Genomic DNA, 16,849 nt, shown 5'->3' with positions numbered 1-16,849 from the left:
CCAGGTATATTCTTTCTTTCCTCCATTGTGGAGTAATATTATAATTTTCCTCTCAATATAATACCACCTCTCTAAACACTGTACTCTAAATGCTTTCTATAGTATTATATCATCTCTCTCTAAACACTACAACTCTTTAGTTTCTTTCATCAGAGTCATAAAGAGACCAAAATGACCAAGGGCATCTTCACTTTCAGTTCATAGGTATCACTGTGCTTCTTGGTACAAACCTTTCCATCTCCACTGGAACTAAGACATCTTTCTAAGCCAGCAGAACATAAGGTTATGAGAACATAGTGCAAATTTTTGCTAATAGATCACTATGGGTAACAATGAGTGGTACCACTCTTACTTTATTCCCTTCATTCCTGGACCCATGAATCTCAGTATGGGAGAGCGCTATATAGTGGGTGCTGACTGAAAGCATATACACAGTGTTTCAAAGAACCTTGCCTCAGCCCTGCAAGTTGTTGTTAACTAACTGGTGCTGCAACTGTGTCTTAAAAAAAGAGCATTCCAACTTTGTGTTAATCCAGCTGCTTTGGATGGTGAGGAGCATGGCAAGATCACAGTTCCATGAGCATGAGACCATCATCTCACTTGTTTGGGCATCAAATGTATTCCTTGTGGTCAGAGCCAGTGCCATATAGAATTTCATAATGGTGGATAAGGCATCACATGAATCAATGGATGGGAGTTTTGCCAGAAACATGACAAGTAAGAAGGGTAAACCCATACCCAGAAAAAGCATCTACTCCAGTAAGGACAAAGCACATCCCTGCCATGATGGAAGGTGCCCAGTGTAATAAAAATGCCACTAGTACAAACCTAGGTTGCACTAGGTTGAAGGTTGATCACCCCAGGGAACTGTGCCATATTGGGCCTATGCTGCTGGCATATTGAAAATGCAGCAGTGGCTGTAACCAGAACAGCCTTGGTGAGTGGTAGTCTGTCACTGAGCATGCATAACTGCCATTCCTGACAGTATGCCTACTCCATTCATAAATCCATTGGACAATGAAAGGAGTGGGAAGTGAGACTACTTCTCACTTAAGTGAGAAGTGGACTACTATTAGAGGATGGGCCAGCTTATCCAATTGGTTATTAAAGTCCTCTATGGCTGTGATCATGTTATGGTGAGTTTTTATAAGTAATACAAATACGTCCCCTGCCTATATAGATGTCTATCCACGTCCTTCATCCACAAATATCTTTGTCACTAGTTTTCCACTTAGTTCCTCCACATTTCTGAACACCCAACTAGACCATTGGCTACAGTCCATGAATCAGTATACTGTTGCCTATCTGGCCTTTTTTCCTCCAGGGCAAAATAGACTACCAGTGTACTGCCCAAAGTTGGCCCACTGTAAAGAGTTCCTTTCACCAGTGTCAAACAGGGATGTCCTGAAAAGTGCTTGTAGTGCTGCAGAATTTGCAGATGGTGCCTGCATAACATGGAGAACCATCCATAAACAGTGGCTAGCCTTTTTTTCCATAACAGCTGAATTTACGCTACGAATCATAAGGCCATTAAGTGTGTCTTGGGAAAAGAAGGTGATATAGCAAGTGCGGGAGCCATAGGCATCTGAGGAACTTCTTCATGTAACATTTGTACCCTCTGGACCTGCTCTATCTCAATCATATATAGTTTCCATTTAATGATAGATTGTTATTGTGCAAAGCTAACTTATGCCTTGGTGGATCAAACAATACTGAACTGATGGGTGGGGAAATCTCTTCCTCTGATAAAACAATCTCCTGAGAGTCTAGATGCCCAACAGCCTCAGCCTCATCAGGATCCATCTAAACATTTCCATCCCAGTTTACAGAATCCCATTCTGTTCCAATCAGAGCACTACCTATACTTCAGATACCCCTTGAGGCTGAGCATTAAACTTACACTACATTTCAGCTAGTCAAATTGTGAGGGCCTATATTTTGGTTTATGCAATCTTATTCAAGTGGCTAAAGGAGAGGAGATTACCCTTCAGGACACACTCAGAAGCATATTTTTCTGTGTTTTTGCAGCCAGGAATTTGAGTATTTAAGCTCCTTGTTTTCCTTTATTTATTTGCCCTCACAGAAGAATTGGAACTCTATTGAATATATATGCAACAGAATGAAGCAACATGAGGACAGAATATCAGATCTAGAAGACAGGAATGAGGTTAGCAATCATGAAAAGAAAAATTTCTTTAAAATAGCATGGTACCAAAAAGAATCAATTCAACAGCTGCAAGATGTTGCAAATAAGAACAACATAAGATGGAGTCAGCATGAAAAACATAAAAAACCTATTCGCGCAACTGATAGCTGAAAATTTCCCAAGTATGGAAAAAACAATTTGACATACAGTTAAATGAGGCGTATAGAACTGCAATTAGCCATGACCAAAATAAATCTATACCAAGACATATAATAACCAAGATTCCAGAGGCAGGTGTGGTGGTTCATGCCTTTAATTCCAGCAGTCAGGAGTCTGAGGCAGAAAGGATCACTGTTAGTTCCATGTCAACCTGGGCTGTAAAGGGTGTTTAAGGCCAGCTCCAGCTGTGCAATGAAGCCCTATCTCAAAAAGATAAAAAAAGAAGATTTCAGATATTTAGCACATGAACAGAATATTAAAAGCTGTTAGAGAAAAGAAACAAATTTCCCATAAATGGAAACACATGAGAATCACAGCAAAATCCTCAGCACAAATCCTTAGTTGAGGGAGCTTCCAGTGAAGTATTTCAAGTCTTAAAAGAAACAAACTCCTACACAGATAGATGAACCTCACAAAACTATCTTTCAAATCAATGGAGAAGTAAGATATTTTCATAAAATAGCTACTGAAGAAACTTTTGACAACAAAGACAACAATACAAAATATCTGAAGTTATTTCACAAAGAGGTAAAAATGATTGTACTTCAATGAACATCAATGGAAAGAATCCACCAGCTAAAGCAAATAATTGGAAAGACAAGGAATTGGCAACAGGAAAATAATATGTCAAGGGTAAGTCCATACATATCAGTTATAACTATCAGTGTAAATGCTCTCAATTACCAATCAAACAGAACAGACAGAATGGATCAAGAAGAAGATTCAACAATATGCTGCATAAAGAATCACATTTAACTAAAAAAAAGAAAAAGAAATTCACAGACTGAAAGTCAAAGGATGGAAAAGATTACTTTATATGACCTGTCATATGACCTATCATATGATGCAGAAAAAAGCAGTGGTCTCATTCCATTTGCAGAAAATATGAATTTGAAACAACATCTGATCAAGAGTAACAAAGAAAATCATTATACACTTGTTAAGGAAAAACTCAAGGAGGATACAACAATCATCCATATATGTGCTTCAAATACTATTGAAACAAACTATATAAAACAAATATTTTCAGGGATGAAAAATAAAATAGGCACTAACACAATTGTAATGGGGGACCTTAGCTTCCTCTAATTTGTATACCGATACAACATTCTGAAACTTATGAAATGCTATCAAAGCACCCAATGAGGGAAAATTATACCCATGAATTCCCAAATCAGGAAAACTGAGGGAGCTCAAATAAATAACCTAATGTTGAAACTGAAATTAGAAGGAGGAGGAGGAGGATGAGGAGAATTGAAGAAATCAATACAAAGAATCAAAGAAATGACTCTTAGAAAGATTAAGTAAAATTGTTAAATCCTTTGAAATATTATGAAAAAATGAAAGAAAAGACTCATATCCATGCCATTAAGACTGAAACAGTGAAATCAACAATTTCTGCAGAAATACAGAATATCATAAATACCAAAATTGACAAGTATTCAACTAAGATGAAAAACACAGAAGAAATAGATTCCTGGATGCATCTGAATTACCAAAACTGAATTAAGAAAACACAAAAATTCTAAATAACCCAATTCTGTCAATTAAAGGGAAGAAGTAATTTAAAATTACCAACAAAGAAAAGCCCAGGTCCTAACATGAACTGCACAATTCTATGAGAACTTTAGAGAAGATCCAGTGCCATGACTCACGAAACTGTTTAATGAAGTTGAAAGGTAAACAATGTTCCAAAGTCTTCTTGGGGTCAAGTATTACCATGACACAAAACCCAGAGAAGAACCCAATGAAAAAAGAGCTACAGGCCAATATCTATAATGAACATAAATATAAAAATTCCCATTGAGGTACTGGCAAACACAATGCAGCAAGTCATCAAGAAGATTATACATCATGACCAAGAAAGATTCATCCCAGGGATGCAGGGATGGTTCACATACAAATGAATAACTGTAATACACCATATCAGCACACTGAAGAACAAAAACACATGATCATCTCAATAGATGGCAGAAAAACATTTGACATAGAACAACACTCATTCCTGATTTTAAAAAAAAGCTCTATAGAAAATTGGAGCAAATGGTCTTTATTTCAATCTGATAAAAGCCCTCTATGACAAACCAACAAACAGTATCACACTAGGTGGTAAAATATTAAAATCTTTCACTTAAAATAAGGAAAAGACAAGATGTCCATTACCACAACCCTTATTCAATAAAGTTCTAGAAACGTTACCTAGAGAAATTATAAAAGAGAAAAATAAAAGAGAAAAGGATGGTAAAGGAAGAAGTTAAACTATCATTTGCATATGACATAATACGTAGAAGACACGAAAACCTCTCCCAAAAGATTTCTAGATTTAATAACCATATTTAGTAGCATAGCTGAATACAAAGTCAACAAAACTCAGTAGCATAGCATTGCAGTACACATATAATAAACAAAAAGAAAAATTAGGGAAATTATAACTTTTAGATAGCATACAAAACAAGATAACAAAAGGAAATTCTTAGGAATCGGTTTACTGAAGCAATTAAAAGACTTTCACATTGAAAAATACAGTAGTCTGAAAAAGATCAAAGAAAATATCAGAATGTCAAAAGATATCCCTTGTTCTTGGACAGAAGAACCAATATTGTGAAAACGGCCATTCTCCCAAAGTTATTATACGTATATAATGCAATCCATTTTAGTCTGGCTCAGCACATTAGAGCTCTGTGTTCATGTTTGTACAGCCCTATTCGTTTTGGACAGTGCTTCTATTATATCTTAAAAGGACACACTACCAATGATCTAAGTTCCTCCCACTGAGCTGCACACCATAAAATTTCCAATATCCCCAAATGGTGCAGCATGCTGAGAACCAGACCTTCATCGCAACATTGAGTGACATTCAAGTAGTCATCTTTCAGTGAAATACAAAGAATCCTAAAATTCATAAGAAAATGCAGTACTCACCCAAACCATCACAACCTGAAAAACTGTGGATAGAATGAAAAGGCAAACCACAAACTCCTAAAAAATTCATTATGTATATACATGCCAGAAAATAACAATAACAGACAATGATTAAAATGAATGAAAATCTCAACACACACTTCACCAATGAAAACATGTAAGTGAGAAATAAGAATTTGGAAACAGGCAAAACATTAGTTATTAACAAAATGCAGCCTACATAAAAACAAATATGAAAGTAGAAGGAAGAAAATATTAGAAAAAGGGGAAATGCGTGCAGGAAGGAAATAGAAGTAATGGGAATAAAAATGATCATGTTTGTTGTATGCATGTGCAAATATGACAAAATAAAAGTAATCTGCAAGTATTATAGATGGATAATCATTTTAAATTAAAAATTCTCAGCAGTTACGTTGGACAGGCATTAGATATATTTGCACAACCATTGAATAAGGCCAATATTTTCACAAATAGCTATATGTATAATCTAAATATCTTTCATTTCTAAAATGCAGTATTTAGGGCTGGGGATTTAGGTCAGCGGCAAAGCACCTGCCTGGCAAATGCAAAGTCATGAGTTTGATTCCTGGTACTGGAAAAAAACAAAACAAAACAAAAATGCAGTGTTTACATGTCATAAGTATATTGTTTTCATTTTAAATACATTAATAAGTATGCTTCAAATTTGTTTTTCATTTTAACTTCTGGTATGGTAAAATACAGGACTTTAACCAACATAAACAAACACCATTAGATTACTTTCTTGGTATTTTGTATGAAATGATTTGAGAGAAAAGATCATGAGAGTTATTCGTTTGTGTGTGTGCTTTTAAATTTTTTATTTAAATTTATTAAAAAAGAATCACAGTCTACAAACTTTTTTTCACCGTGCAAATACAATGAGCAAATCATCTGCAGTATCAAATACTGTTTAGTAAATCACTGAGTATACTAACAAGTTTAGTAATTTCCAGTGGGATATAGAAAGAGGAAGAACAACAGACTTCAAATTATAGGCACTAACTGAATGTTTAGAAAATAAAATTGGAAATTTAAAACTCTGAAAATAAAATTGGAAATTTAAAACTTAAGTTCTCTGATTTTCAGCTGTTTAAATCCAATCATCAGGAAATAAAATGCGTCCAATATATTAGAAATTGCACAAATGCAAATGGATAATAGGAAAGTAATTTCTATGCAGTATTTCATGTGTTGTTATCAAATATATTTATGATAATTTAGAGGTTAAAGCAGGGTAAAATAAAAATGTATCTTCCCCATTACATTTTAATATTATCACAATAATTTAGCAACAATTGCCATTTCATAGTAATTAGAAAACAGGAGTTGATACAAGTTGAACAAATATGTTTTTCCTCTTTTAGGAAATAAACATAGATACGTGTGTGTGTGTGTGTGTACACACAACATTATCTTTAAAATTCACAGTGGTTACTTTATTTTTTACTATTAAAAAGAACTCCCTATGGTCAAAATAATGAAAAAAAATACGATTGAAAAAAGAAAACCACATTTGCCACTTTTAAAAAATATATATTGTCTCAGTGTTTCTATTTATTTGATTATAAAATTATGTTCTTATAAGTAGTCTGACTCCTATTTTAAGGGATGTAAGGTTTTTTTTTCCCTTTCCACACAGGAGGTTGTAACTCTCACCGAAATTTTAACAGAAAAAAGAAAAACGCCTGAAACTTAAGCTTAGAACACTGACATACCAGCTACTATTTATTTCCTTGATGTTACTATTTCCTAATGTAGCCCAAAATAAATTGTCTTATACATATATCAGCAATCCACCGTGTGAGGCTGAGAATGATCGTGGAGACAGGGCCACAGTTCTAATTCCAGAATCTAACAGTCACCCCTTGTACTCATTTCGATTTAGGATAAATCTTTTCATAGAAAAAGTTCTGTGTAAGGATGTAGAGCTCTCCATCTTTTTCTCGAACAGCATGGGCTCTGATAAATTGGAACTGCTCTAGTGCAAATGCATTGAACTCGTTCTCCATTTTCCAAATGTCAGAGCGAACCAGTTTTGCAATGGTTTCTTCCTTAGGGAGTTTCTTCTCTGTGGTTTTCCTAAGGTGAGATTTCTTTCCTACTGTACCATAGAGCTCCGTAGCACCTCTGACAAACATTGGGAAAGCTGCCTCCAGTAACATGATAAAATCTTCAAGCTCTTCAGTAACTCCCACCAGAAAGGACTCATTAATTAGATTATACTTGGCTTGATCCATAGCCCACCTGCTTTCCACATTCCAGCATTCCGAGGGACGGCCACAGAGGAATGGGATTTGAAGCCAGAGCTTCTCTGGAGCACAGTCTGAGCCTCCATCAGCTACACATTCATCAGAAGTCTTTTGTCTCCTTGTTTTCGTTTCCTTAATCCTGGTCGATAATCATCTCCAAATCTCAGAAAATGATAGAAACTAGCGTCTCAGTAGGATCCTTTATGACATTAATGTAAATTAGTGTCTTTTTCACCCCATGCTTTGCAAAATCCAAGTAAGAAATGTGTTCATGGTAAAATCCTGGTTTCAGCCCTTTCTAAGAAGTTATATTCTTTACAAAGCTCACCTGATCTTGCAGTGACATCACTGGATTCTTTTTGGTAGTGCTGATGGGAAGTACATGGTATTCATTCTCTGCACACAGGTCATAGGCGACATTTGTAAATGAGGTGCTTGCAGTATTAGGAACTCTGTTATAAATAATCACCATGAATTCGTCCTCATCTAAAGCTGCAGTTTGCTGAGGTCCATCCAGTGTATGTCGCTGCTCCCTTTCTGGAACTTCAGGTCTTTTTTTTTGTGTGTGTGTGTTTTTGAGACAGGGTCTTGCTATGCAGTTCAGGCTGGTCTTGAGTTCACTTTGTAGCCCAGGCTGGTCCCGGACTCGCAGCGATTCTCCTGCCTCAGCCTCCCGAGTGCTGGGATAACAGGTGTGCGCCATCGCCCCCGGCTGAACTTCAGGTCTTGCAAAAGCCCTTTCTAGCTTCGACAGGGACTCCTAGTGCTTCTGGACCTTGTTCAGCAGCAAGAGCATCGCCACCGCGAAGGCCACATCAGAACCCCAAGGAGCCCCGTGAAACCCCCCGCTTGGAATCAAGACATACCGCGGGGGCGGGGAGGATCCACCGAGCCCGGAGAGTGGCGAGGAGAGCGCAACCCCCTTTATCGCCTCTCCGGCCCCCCGCCCCTAGGCAACAGCACCAGTGTCGCCGGCACCCTGTCCCGGCTTCTCCTTAGCCGACCGAGCGGCCGCCCCTCCCAAAACGCGCAGCACCAGCGCAGAGCGGCGGGTTCTCGTCGGCCTCGCCTGCTTCGCTCCCCGCCCCCGCTTGCCGGCCTTCTTCCCTCCCTTCCTTCTTGCTTGCCACCGCGCGCTCCCAGAGTTATTTCCTTATAATTTGTATTGTGATTTTGAATACTTTAGCTTTATTTAATTGTTATAGATTCCAAATTATTAAAGCTAGGACAAAATGACAGTTTTTATCAGTTTATCTTGTCTTCGGCAACAAAGGTGTCCCTGTCACAGTTTTTTCTTTTTTCTTTTAAAGAGAAAAAAATAAAACAACAACAAAGACAAAAGCAAAACAACACCAAACAATAAAAAGATACAGACTTTGAAAACGAGATGATAGGAAATTAACAATGGTTGTGATACTAGTTTCTAATGTTTTTAAAATTATTTTTTATTTTCTTTCGTTGTTTGAACAATCCTGTCATTGTTTAAAACTCTAATGTTCTGATTCTTTTACCACTTCAAAACATTATTTCTCCTCCATTCCAATCTTTATCGCCTTTTTTTTTGTCATTTTCTTTCTTTCTGTCTTTATTCCTACCTTCCTTCTTATATAACACTATAAATGAAGAAATAAAAAGCAGTGGAGACAGTGTGTCTGTATTTTATTATTCATCCTAAAAGACTTTTTCTACAAATTCCCATTTTAGTTTCATATGTTAATTACATGTATATCTTCTATCAAGTTATAAAGTCCTATTTTATTTGTGTTCATAAGCTATTCAGAAAACAATCAACAGAAATGAAATATGAGAAAATATATTGATACCAAGATCTAAATATTTAGATGAGGCTTTATTTTGTTGCTTTTCATGCTGAGCTCCCTGGTAAGTTCCTCATGATGAACCCATCCTTGTCTTTGATGAAATAAACAAATACTACACAATTGTAGTTGTTTTGGGTACTGTGGTTTGAATTTTGGGCCTTTCACACTATAGGAAAATATGCTGTGACATAGTCAGATGCCCCAATTCAAAACAATTTTCTAATACCATCTAATCTTTAACTTGGTGATGTTCATTCTGGATTTAAAAATGTGCAGGCATAGTTGTAGTAGGATTCCAATTGCCTTATCTTGCAAACACCTATCTCTGTTACTTTTCTCTTCATTGCTGGGATGAAATACCTGACACCCAGAATTAAGGAAGGAAAGGTTTATTTAGCTTACAGTTGTAGAAGTCTACAGTCAGCTGGCTCCAAGGCAGAGTGAGTGGCACATGGTAGAGGGCAACAGTTCATGGTGGTGGAAAACAGCAAAAGCAACAAGTGCAAAAGGGAGGAGTGGCAGCAGAGAGCAAGCCTCTTTCCCTCCCTTACATTATATGCAAACTACCTGCCCCAGGGTGGGTGTAGCACTCACACCCATCATCCCAACATTGCACCATGAATCAATAAACTCTAGAAGTCCACCCCATGACTGTATGAGGCTTTGGGGGGACATCCAGACACAAACCATAGCACAACTTACCTGGTTTTAGATAAAGGTTGCACTTTTGATATGAACCTAAAGCCTCTCCTAGTTTACCATTCAGAGAACCCAAGAGTCCTCAAAAATATAGCCAAAGGCTTTCTACATGTTGAGTCGAAGAGTAACTCCAAAGCCTGAGTTACACAAGCCATTTTCCTGGACTGGGTTTTCCATGACTTTGTCCCAGAGACAGAGAAATGTTGTTTGGTGAAAGATATTCCATTCAACAATCCTTTGCTGCATGAAACTGCTCCAGGTCACCCCCAATTCATGGATAACTTTCATCCCGATGTCAAAGCAATGCATCTACCACCCAATACGACCATGCTAGTCCAACCTATGGACCAAGGATTTATTTTGACTTTCATAAAATATTTATGACACACTTTTCATTGGGCAATGAATGCAGCTGATGAAACAAGATAAACATTGCAATGATTTTGGAAGGATTATACCACCTACAAGGCTGTAAAAAACATTAACTTTCCTTAGCATGTGGTTTTCACTGTCACTACGAATGTGGTTTAGAAGAATCTTTGCCCTCAGTTTGTTTGTGAAGTGACTGGACTTGAGAAGGTAGGTAAGGAGCTTTTTGATTTTTTTTTATTATTATCACTAAGTTTAATGATACAATTTAGATAAACATAATGATCACATTCATCATAAGGAATTTATACCTGTATATGATATATCTTAGTGTCTTTTTTCCATCTCCCTCTCCTTTCAACCCCTTTTCCTTATTTACAATGCTTTGTTTCAATTTAATCCTTTTTTTCTTTTTCCCTTCCTTCCTCTGGCCCAGTTTCCCTCCACTTTTGAACAATTCCTATTTTGCAATGTCTATTATACATTTCTATTATTTAGGGTTTCAGTTTCTCATACCAGAGAGACAATGTGATATTTACAAATGTGTGTTCAATGTATTTCACTTAAGAGTATGGTCTCAAGGTTCATCCATTTACCTATAAATGTCTCAAGTTTATCGTTCTTTATGGCTGGGTACCCTCCGTTGTATTAAAAAACCACATCATTTTCATGCATTCATTGGTTGATAGGCATTTGGGTTGTTTAAAAGATTTAGCTATTACAAACTATGCAGCTATAAAAATGGATGTACATATATCACGGTCGAATGATGCTTTTAAGTCTTAGGAAGGTACCAAGAAGGGGAATAGCTGGGTAAAATTGGACTTGTGGTCCTAGCTATTTGAGGAATCACCACATTGATTTACACAGTGGTTGCAGTAGTCTTCATTCCCAATAACAGTGGAGAAAGAAACCTTTTTTCCCCCACAGCCCCACTAGCATTCATTATTGCCGCAAACCACACAGCCCACGGTGTCCACAGGAGGCAATTGGAGAGTAACAAAAACTAGACACATACTAAAAGGAAAGTTGAGACTGGGTGGGGCCTGACCTCTCTGATGGAGAGGCAGTGACAACCTAGTTCAGTCTGTGTTAAAAGGGAGGAAGTGTGCAACACAGTCAAAAGTGCAAGGTCTCAGTGTTTTGCTGAGAACACACTGAAAGTGAAACATTCTTAGAGCTATCTGAGTTGTGGTTAACAGGGAGGAACACCAAGGTTGGACACCTGCTGGACTGGCCTTGCTCTAGTTCCAAGGATTTTGCCAGCTTTCAGCTCAGCTGCAGCTCAGCCACTCCACACATGTTATTGGTTGATTTCTTGATAGTAACCATTGTTTCTTGAATGATTTGTATCTTAGGGAATCATTCCAGTAGTATTTTACCATGGCCTCAGGTCCCTATGAGCCAAAGGCTCTGAATCACTTCATACTAAGTGGGAGAGTCTAGGCATGACCAGTACTGTCCTCAGGGATTCATGTGGGCACAGACAGAACTGACCTTTGAGTTCCAATCTGTGCAGACCTTTGTTCTCAAGTCTGCTACACACATTCTGTGCTTTCATGGATCCATGCTTAGGTCACTCTTCCCATATCAACTGACAGATGAGCAAGAAGTGGATGCCAGTGCCCCTAAGCACACGGAAGATGAGCTTTAGTATGGTTTCCAAATTTCTTTAAGGTTAATGTGAATATGGCAAATTCACTTTGCAGTACAAATACTCACTAGTTCTAAGATGTTATGTTGGAGTTCCTGAGTCTCAACACTATGGAGATCAGGTCCAGATAAATTGTTAGTTGCACAGCTCCCTGTAATTATAAGATGTGTGAAAGCATCGAGGGTCGCTTAAGCCACCCCACAGTTGAATGAACCCAACCTGTCCAAGGCATTGCCAAACATCCTCAAGGGTAGGTAACTAAATATCTCCAATAATATGTGTACACTCAGATCAGCATATATAATGATGTCCAACCCTTCAGAGCAAAGGGTTTTTCATGAACCAAAATAGGGAAGTGCCCTTTAGGATGAGATTCATAACTGTAGGTATTTAATTTATATAAATCATCCTGTAGATGAATCTGTGGGTTTAGGGCAGACTTGCAGCCAATCAGAAAATGCTTTCCAAGGTTAAATGTTTCTTAGACCTAAAAGCTAAGGAGGCTGTGTAGTCAACAGAGGTGTAACCGATGGTTTCACTTAAAAAAATTATCGTGCCACTGATAATGAGTTTAATGTGGAAGAAACATAGAAGCCAAATTCTAAGAAAACACAGTATGGTGTGATCAGAGACATGAAACTTCAAAAATAGCTGTGCCTGAGGGTACTCATGGAGATGCTAGTCACCTGGAGAGAAAAGCCTGAAGGCTTTTCTTCAGAACTGCTGCGATTTGTTCCCTACAACAGTGTGTGTTGCGCACCCCCTGCTGGTCAAGAGAGCTGTGGTAGGGAGGTTTTTGTCTGGTCTCACATTGAGCTCCCCTGACTGTGTCTTGCACAGTAATACAGGGCCGTGTCCTCTGTGGTCACAGAGCCCAGGTGAAGGGAGAACTCATTCTTGGACGTGTCTCTGGTGATGGAAATGCGGCTCTTGAATGTAGGACTGTAATTAGTGCTTCCTCCAGAACATATCCCCCCAATCCATACCAGTCCCTTCCCTGAGTGTTGACGGATCCAGTGCCAGCAGTAACCACTGTCTGTGATGGAGAATCCAGAGACTGAGCAGGTGAGGGACAGCGTCTGTGAGGGTGTTATCAGCCCAGGTCCTGACTCCTTCAGCTGAACCTGGGACAGAACACCTGCGGACAAGTGAAATTCATCTCTTTCATCACCTGAAGTGACAATCTCCCATTAGACCCATCTGTGACGCTGAGAACACTCACCTTGGAGAACTGCCACCAGACACAGAAGAAGACCCAAAAACCTCATCTTCTAGATTTCTACCCTGCCTTCCACAGAGATCAAGGCTCTGTCTCAGGAGAGAGCTGTGAACTCCCACAGCCAGAGAGGAGAATTTGAATATAGGGCTTGAATAAAAAATTTGCATATAGAATCTTTATATGTGGGAAGATACTGAAGTCAGGAGGCCCTTGCTTATTCTGTGGCCCATGAGGTATCTATTCTGTTCGTCTCAAGTGGTGTGTGAGGCTCTGTTAAGAGATCACATAGTCTAACTTCTGGCTTTGAAGGTTATCCTGGAGGACTTTCCATCCTGAGTCCAGATCACTGTTCTCCAAGCTCTGTCTATATACAATCACTTGCCACAGCTTAAATTTCATCATCCACAATGGCTCTGGATCTTTCATGCTCAGTGTTGGTCCATGGATAGCTCTTGCTTCCTCTCTTGGGTCCCTCTTTGATGAATTTATTCCACCATCCTGTGAGAACTTTTTATGGTCACATTGCTGTTGTTACACGAGGCACAGACTGGCTCTAGAGGTCATCCTGTGATCCATCACACTCCCGTTGCTAAAACAACAGAAATAAAATTATCTCTGCTCTGTGCTTTTCCAAAAAATCATTCTAAGCACCAGAAAATTGAAGCTCAGAGAAGCAGAGTAGAATGGTGGTTGTCATGGATTTGTTGGAAAGAGGAATTAGCAGGGTGTTGATAACAGGGACAAAGTTTCAGTTGTGCAAGAAGGGTAAGTTTTGGAGATCTGTGAAACACAAGCATATAAGTCACAATCTTGCATAAAACACATAAACTTTTAAAAGGAATACAATTTAAATTTTCATGTCACAATAGAAAAAAATGTGCAATAGGGTTTTATGGGGGTAATATATACATGATTGACTTTGACATTTATAATGATTTGATAACTGTATGTTTGCTCATATCCAAATGCATCAAGTTGTATAAATTAAATATCTGCTATTTTTTGTTAATCTTACATCATTAAAGCATGTGAGATATGTACATAGTACATACATCAGTGTTAGGTAGATGATCGGTGGAGAAATATTTAACATGTGTATTATAGAGAGATAAAGATTTGATTGTAGATAATAGCAGTGTAGATGATAGACAAATACATGGACCAAAACTGGAATATAGATGTAAATAGTTATATAATTCATAAGTGATACATATTTACATAGATGATACATAGATGAATACATAGATAGCTGATAGGTAAGTAAATAAAAGTATGATGAATTGGAGATAGATAGATAGATAGCTGTACAAATGATCATTGACCAGACTTAATCTACAGTATTTAATTTTGTTCATAATTTTGCAACTACAAAAAAAGTGACTAGGGCTGAGGATTCTGGTTCAAAACAAAATTGATGAATTGCTTATATACATGGACATCTAGAGATGCTGTCACAATGATTTGACACCTAGGGCGTCACTCAAACAACATTTTACCACTGCCCCAAATCCTTACGATCTCAGTGCTTGGAACTATTTTATAGCAGGTAAGAGTCACAGTCTGGGCCTCACCTAGCTTTGTCCTCCGGGACTCGGGATGGACACAGACATAGCTAACCTCTGGGATCCAATCTGGGCAGACCTGGGCTATCTCTCAAGTCTTCTATGCACAGCTTATTCCTCTGTTGATCCATCCTCAGATCATTCACTGTCCCCAAGTCAACTGACATGTGCAAGGTGTAGAGACCAGTCCTTGGAAAATCAGATTTGCTGTGGTGTTCAAATTTTATTGAGAGTGATATAAATATAGTAAATTCACTTAGCAATATGAATAGGTGCTAGGTTTATTACTTTATATCAGCATCTGAGAATCAGCATTAGTTACAATTGAGTCCATAAAAATTGTTTGGTGAGTCCCCTGTGATTGTAAGTTGTGTAACAGCATTGGTGGTCTGAGGGGCCGAGGATATAGCTCAATAGCACAAGTGCATGTCTGGCAAATGCAAGGTCCTGAGTTTGATTCCCAGTACCAGAAAAAAAGAAGCATTGGTGGTCTGTACAAACTAGATATCTAGAGAAACCCTACCACAGAGTTGTCAACGCAAGCTGTCGACACCTTGGCACTGCCCAATGTCCTCAGGGGGGGAAAACAAAATAGCCTCAACAACATGTGGACACTCACATCAGTATATGGAATACTGTCCTTCTACTCAGAGTAAAAGGGTATGCATGCATCAGGATTGGGAAGCATCCTTGAATATGAGATGCCCTGGAGACACGACTAAAGGTGGAAGGTAGACTTGCAGTCAACAAGGTAATAGTTTTCATGAGTAAGTGTTTCTGCACCTAAAAACTAAGGAAACTATGCAGTCAGTTGAGTTGTAATCAGTAGTTTCATGGAAAAAAATTTAGTATGCAACCCGTAATGATATAGATTGGGCAAAAAAGAAAATTGACTCAGTGGAAACATAATACTATGTGATTGAAGATTTTTTTTTTTTTTTTTTTTTTTTTTTTTTTTTTTGGTATTGGGAGTTGAATGAGGACCTTGCACTTGCAGGTGCTTCTGCTGCAGAGCTCTATCCCTCGTGCTGTCTTTAGATTGAAAGTAGAGTCTTCAATGATTTTAACAATCCATTTGGAGAATTATTTTCTGGAATTTATTCCCTTCAGCTTCTAAGAGCAGCTTTCTGGAGTTTATGAATTTTTGACACTTGTTGCCATGTTTTCTCATGATTCCTTTTTGTTGTTATTTGTTATTGTTGTTGAGCTTTATAAATTTCATTTTACATTTTCCTTCAACTCCTTTGTCCCTTTTCTTTAAGTCATTACTTCAAAACCTTTTAAGACTTGCAATACTTCTCTACAGTTGTTTCAACTTGTGCTTTGTTTTGTCATTGACATATAAATACCTGTAGATTTCTGTTTCAGTTATGCATTTCTTTTTATTGACAGTTTGTGTTCAGTGAAATCAATTCCACAATACAAAAAGTTACTTAGAATCAAAACACCATACAGAAATACAATATACATTCCAAGTGTTTGTGCAGTACCAGGTAAGATGCAAAAATGAATATTCATTCACATATACCATAGCATAAAATCTGTTTAATCTGGTTGTTCCCTTGTAAATTTCTGAAAAGGGAATATGAGGACATGTTTTTGTTCTGTTTTGTTTTGGGTACAGGAATCAAACTCATGACCTCATGCTTGCCCTGCAGGTGCTCCACCACTGAGCTATACCTGCAGCCCCTTGTGGACAAGTTTTCAAGACTTGTTATGGCTGTATTAGGCATTGGAGCAAGTTAACACCAGTTTGAGACCATGTAAATAAGAGAGTTTATTGAGAACCTTTGTTTTTAAAAGGTTTCTGTGTATCAAGCAGCTGAAGAGGATTTATTGCTAGTCAGGCCCACTTTGAGGCTTTGCACCTTGTTCTAATCATCTAGATTTTCTGTCTAATAACAGAAAATCCCCCACCTATGTATTCTGATCTATACTTTTTTTTTTTTTTTTTTGGTATTTTTTGAGA

General features: G+C 37.9%; 1 pseudogene and 1 gene segment (V, D, J or C); both read right to left on the bottom strand.

Moving 5' to 3' along the window:
* Positions 1-7,179: 7,179 nt before the first annotated feature.
* Positions 7,180-11,993, bottom strand: LOC102018445 (annotated as a pseudogene).
* Positions 11,994-12,905: 912 nt separating this feature from the next.
* Positions 12,906-13,410, bottom strand: LOC102018139. The segment is given in 2 exon segments: positions 12,906-13,237; positions 13,322-13,410. Coding segments are annotated over 2 exon segments (378 nt in total).
* Positions 13,411-16,849: the final 3,439 nt, after the last annotated feature.

The sequence above is a fragment of the Chinchilla lanigera genome, unplaced genomic scaffold (genome assembly GCF_000276665.1).
Source record: "Chinchilla lanigera isolate Chin_1 unplaced genomic scaffold, ChiLan1.0 scaffold00168, whole genome shotgun sequence".
In the NCBI taxonomy this organism is placed as follows: domain Eukaryota; kingdom Metazoa; phylum Chordata; class Mammalia; order Rodentia; family Chinchillidae; genus Chinchilla; species Chinchilla lanigera.
This window is presented reverse-complemented; position numbering and strand designations above follow the sequence as displayed.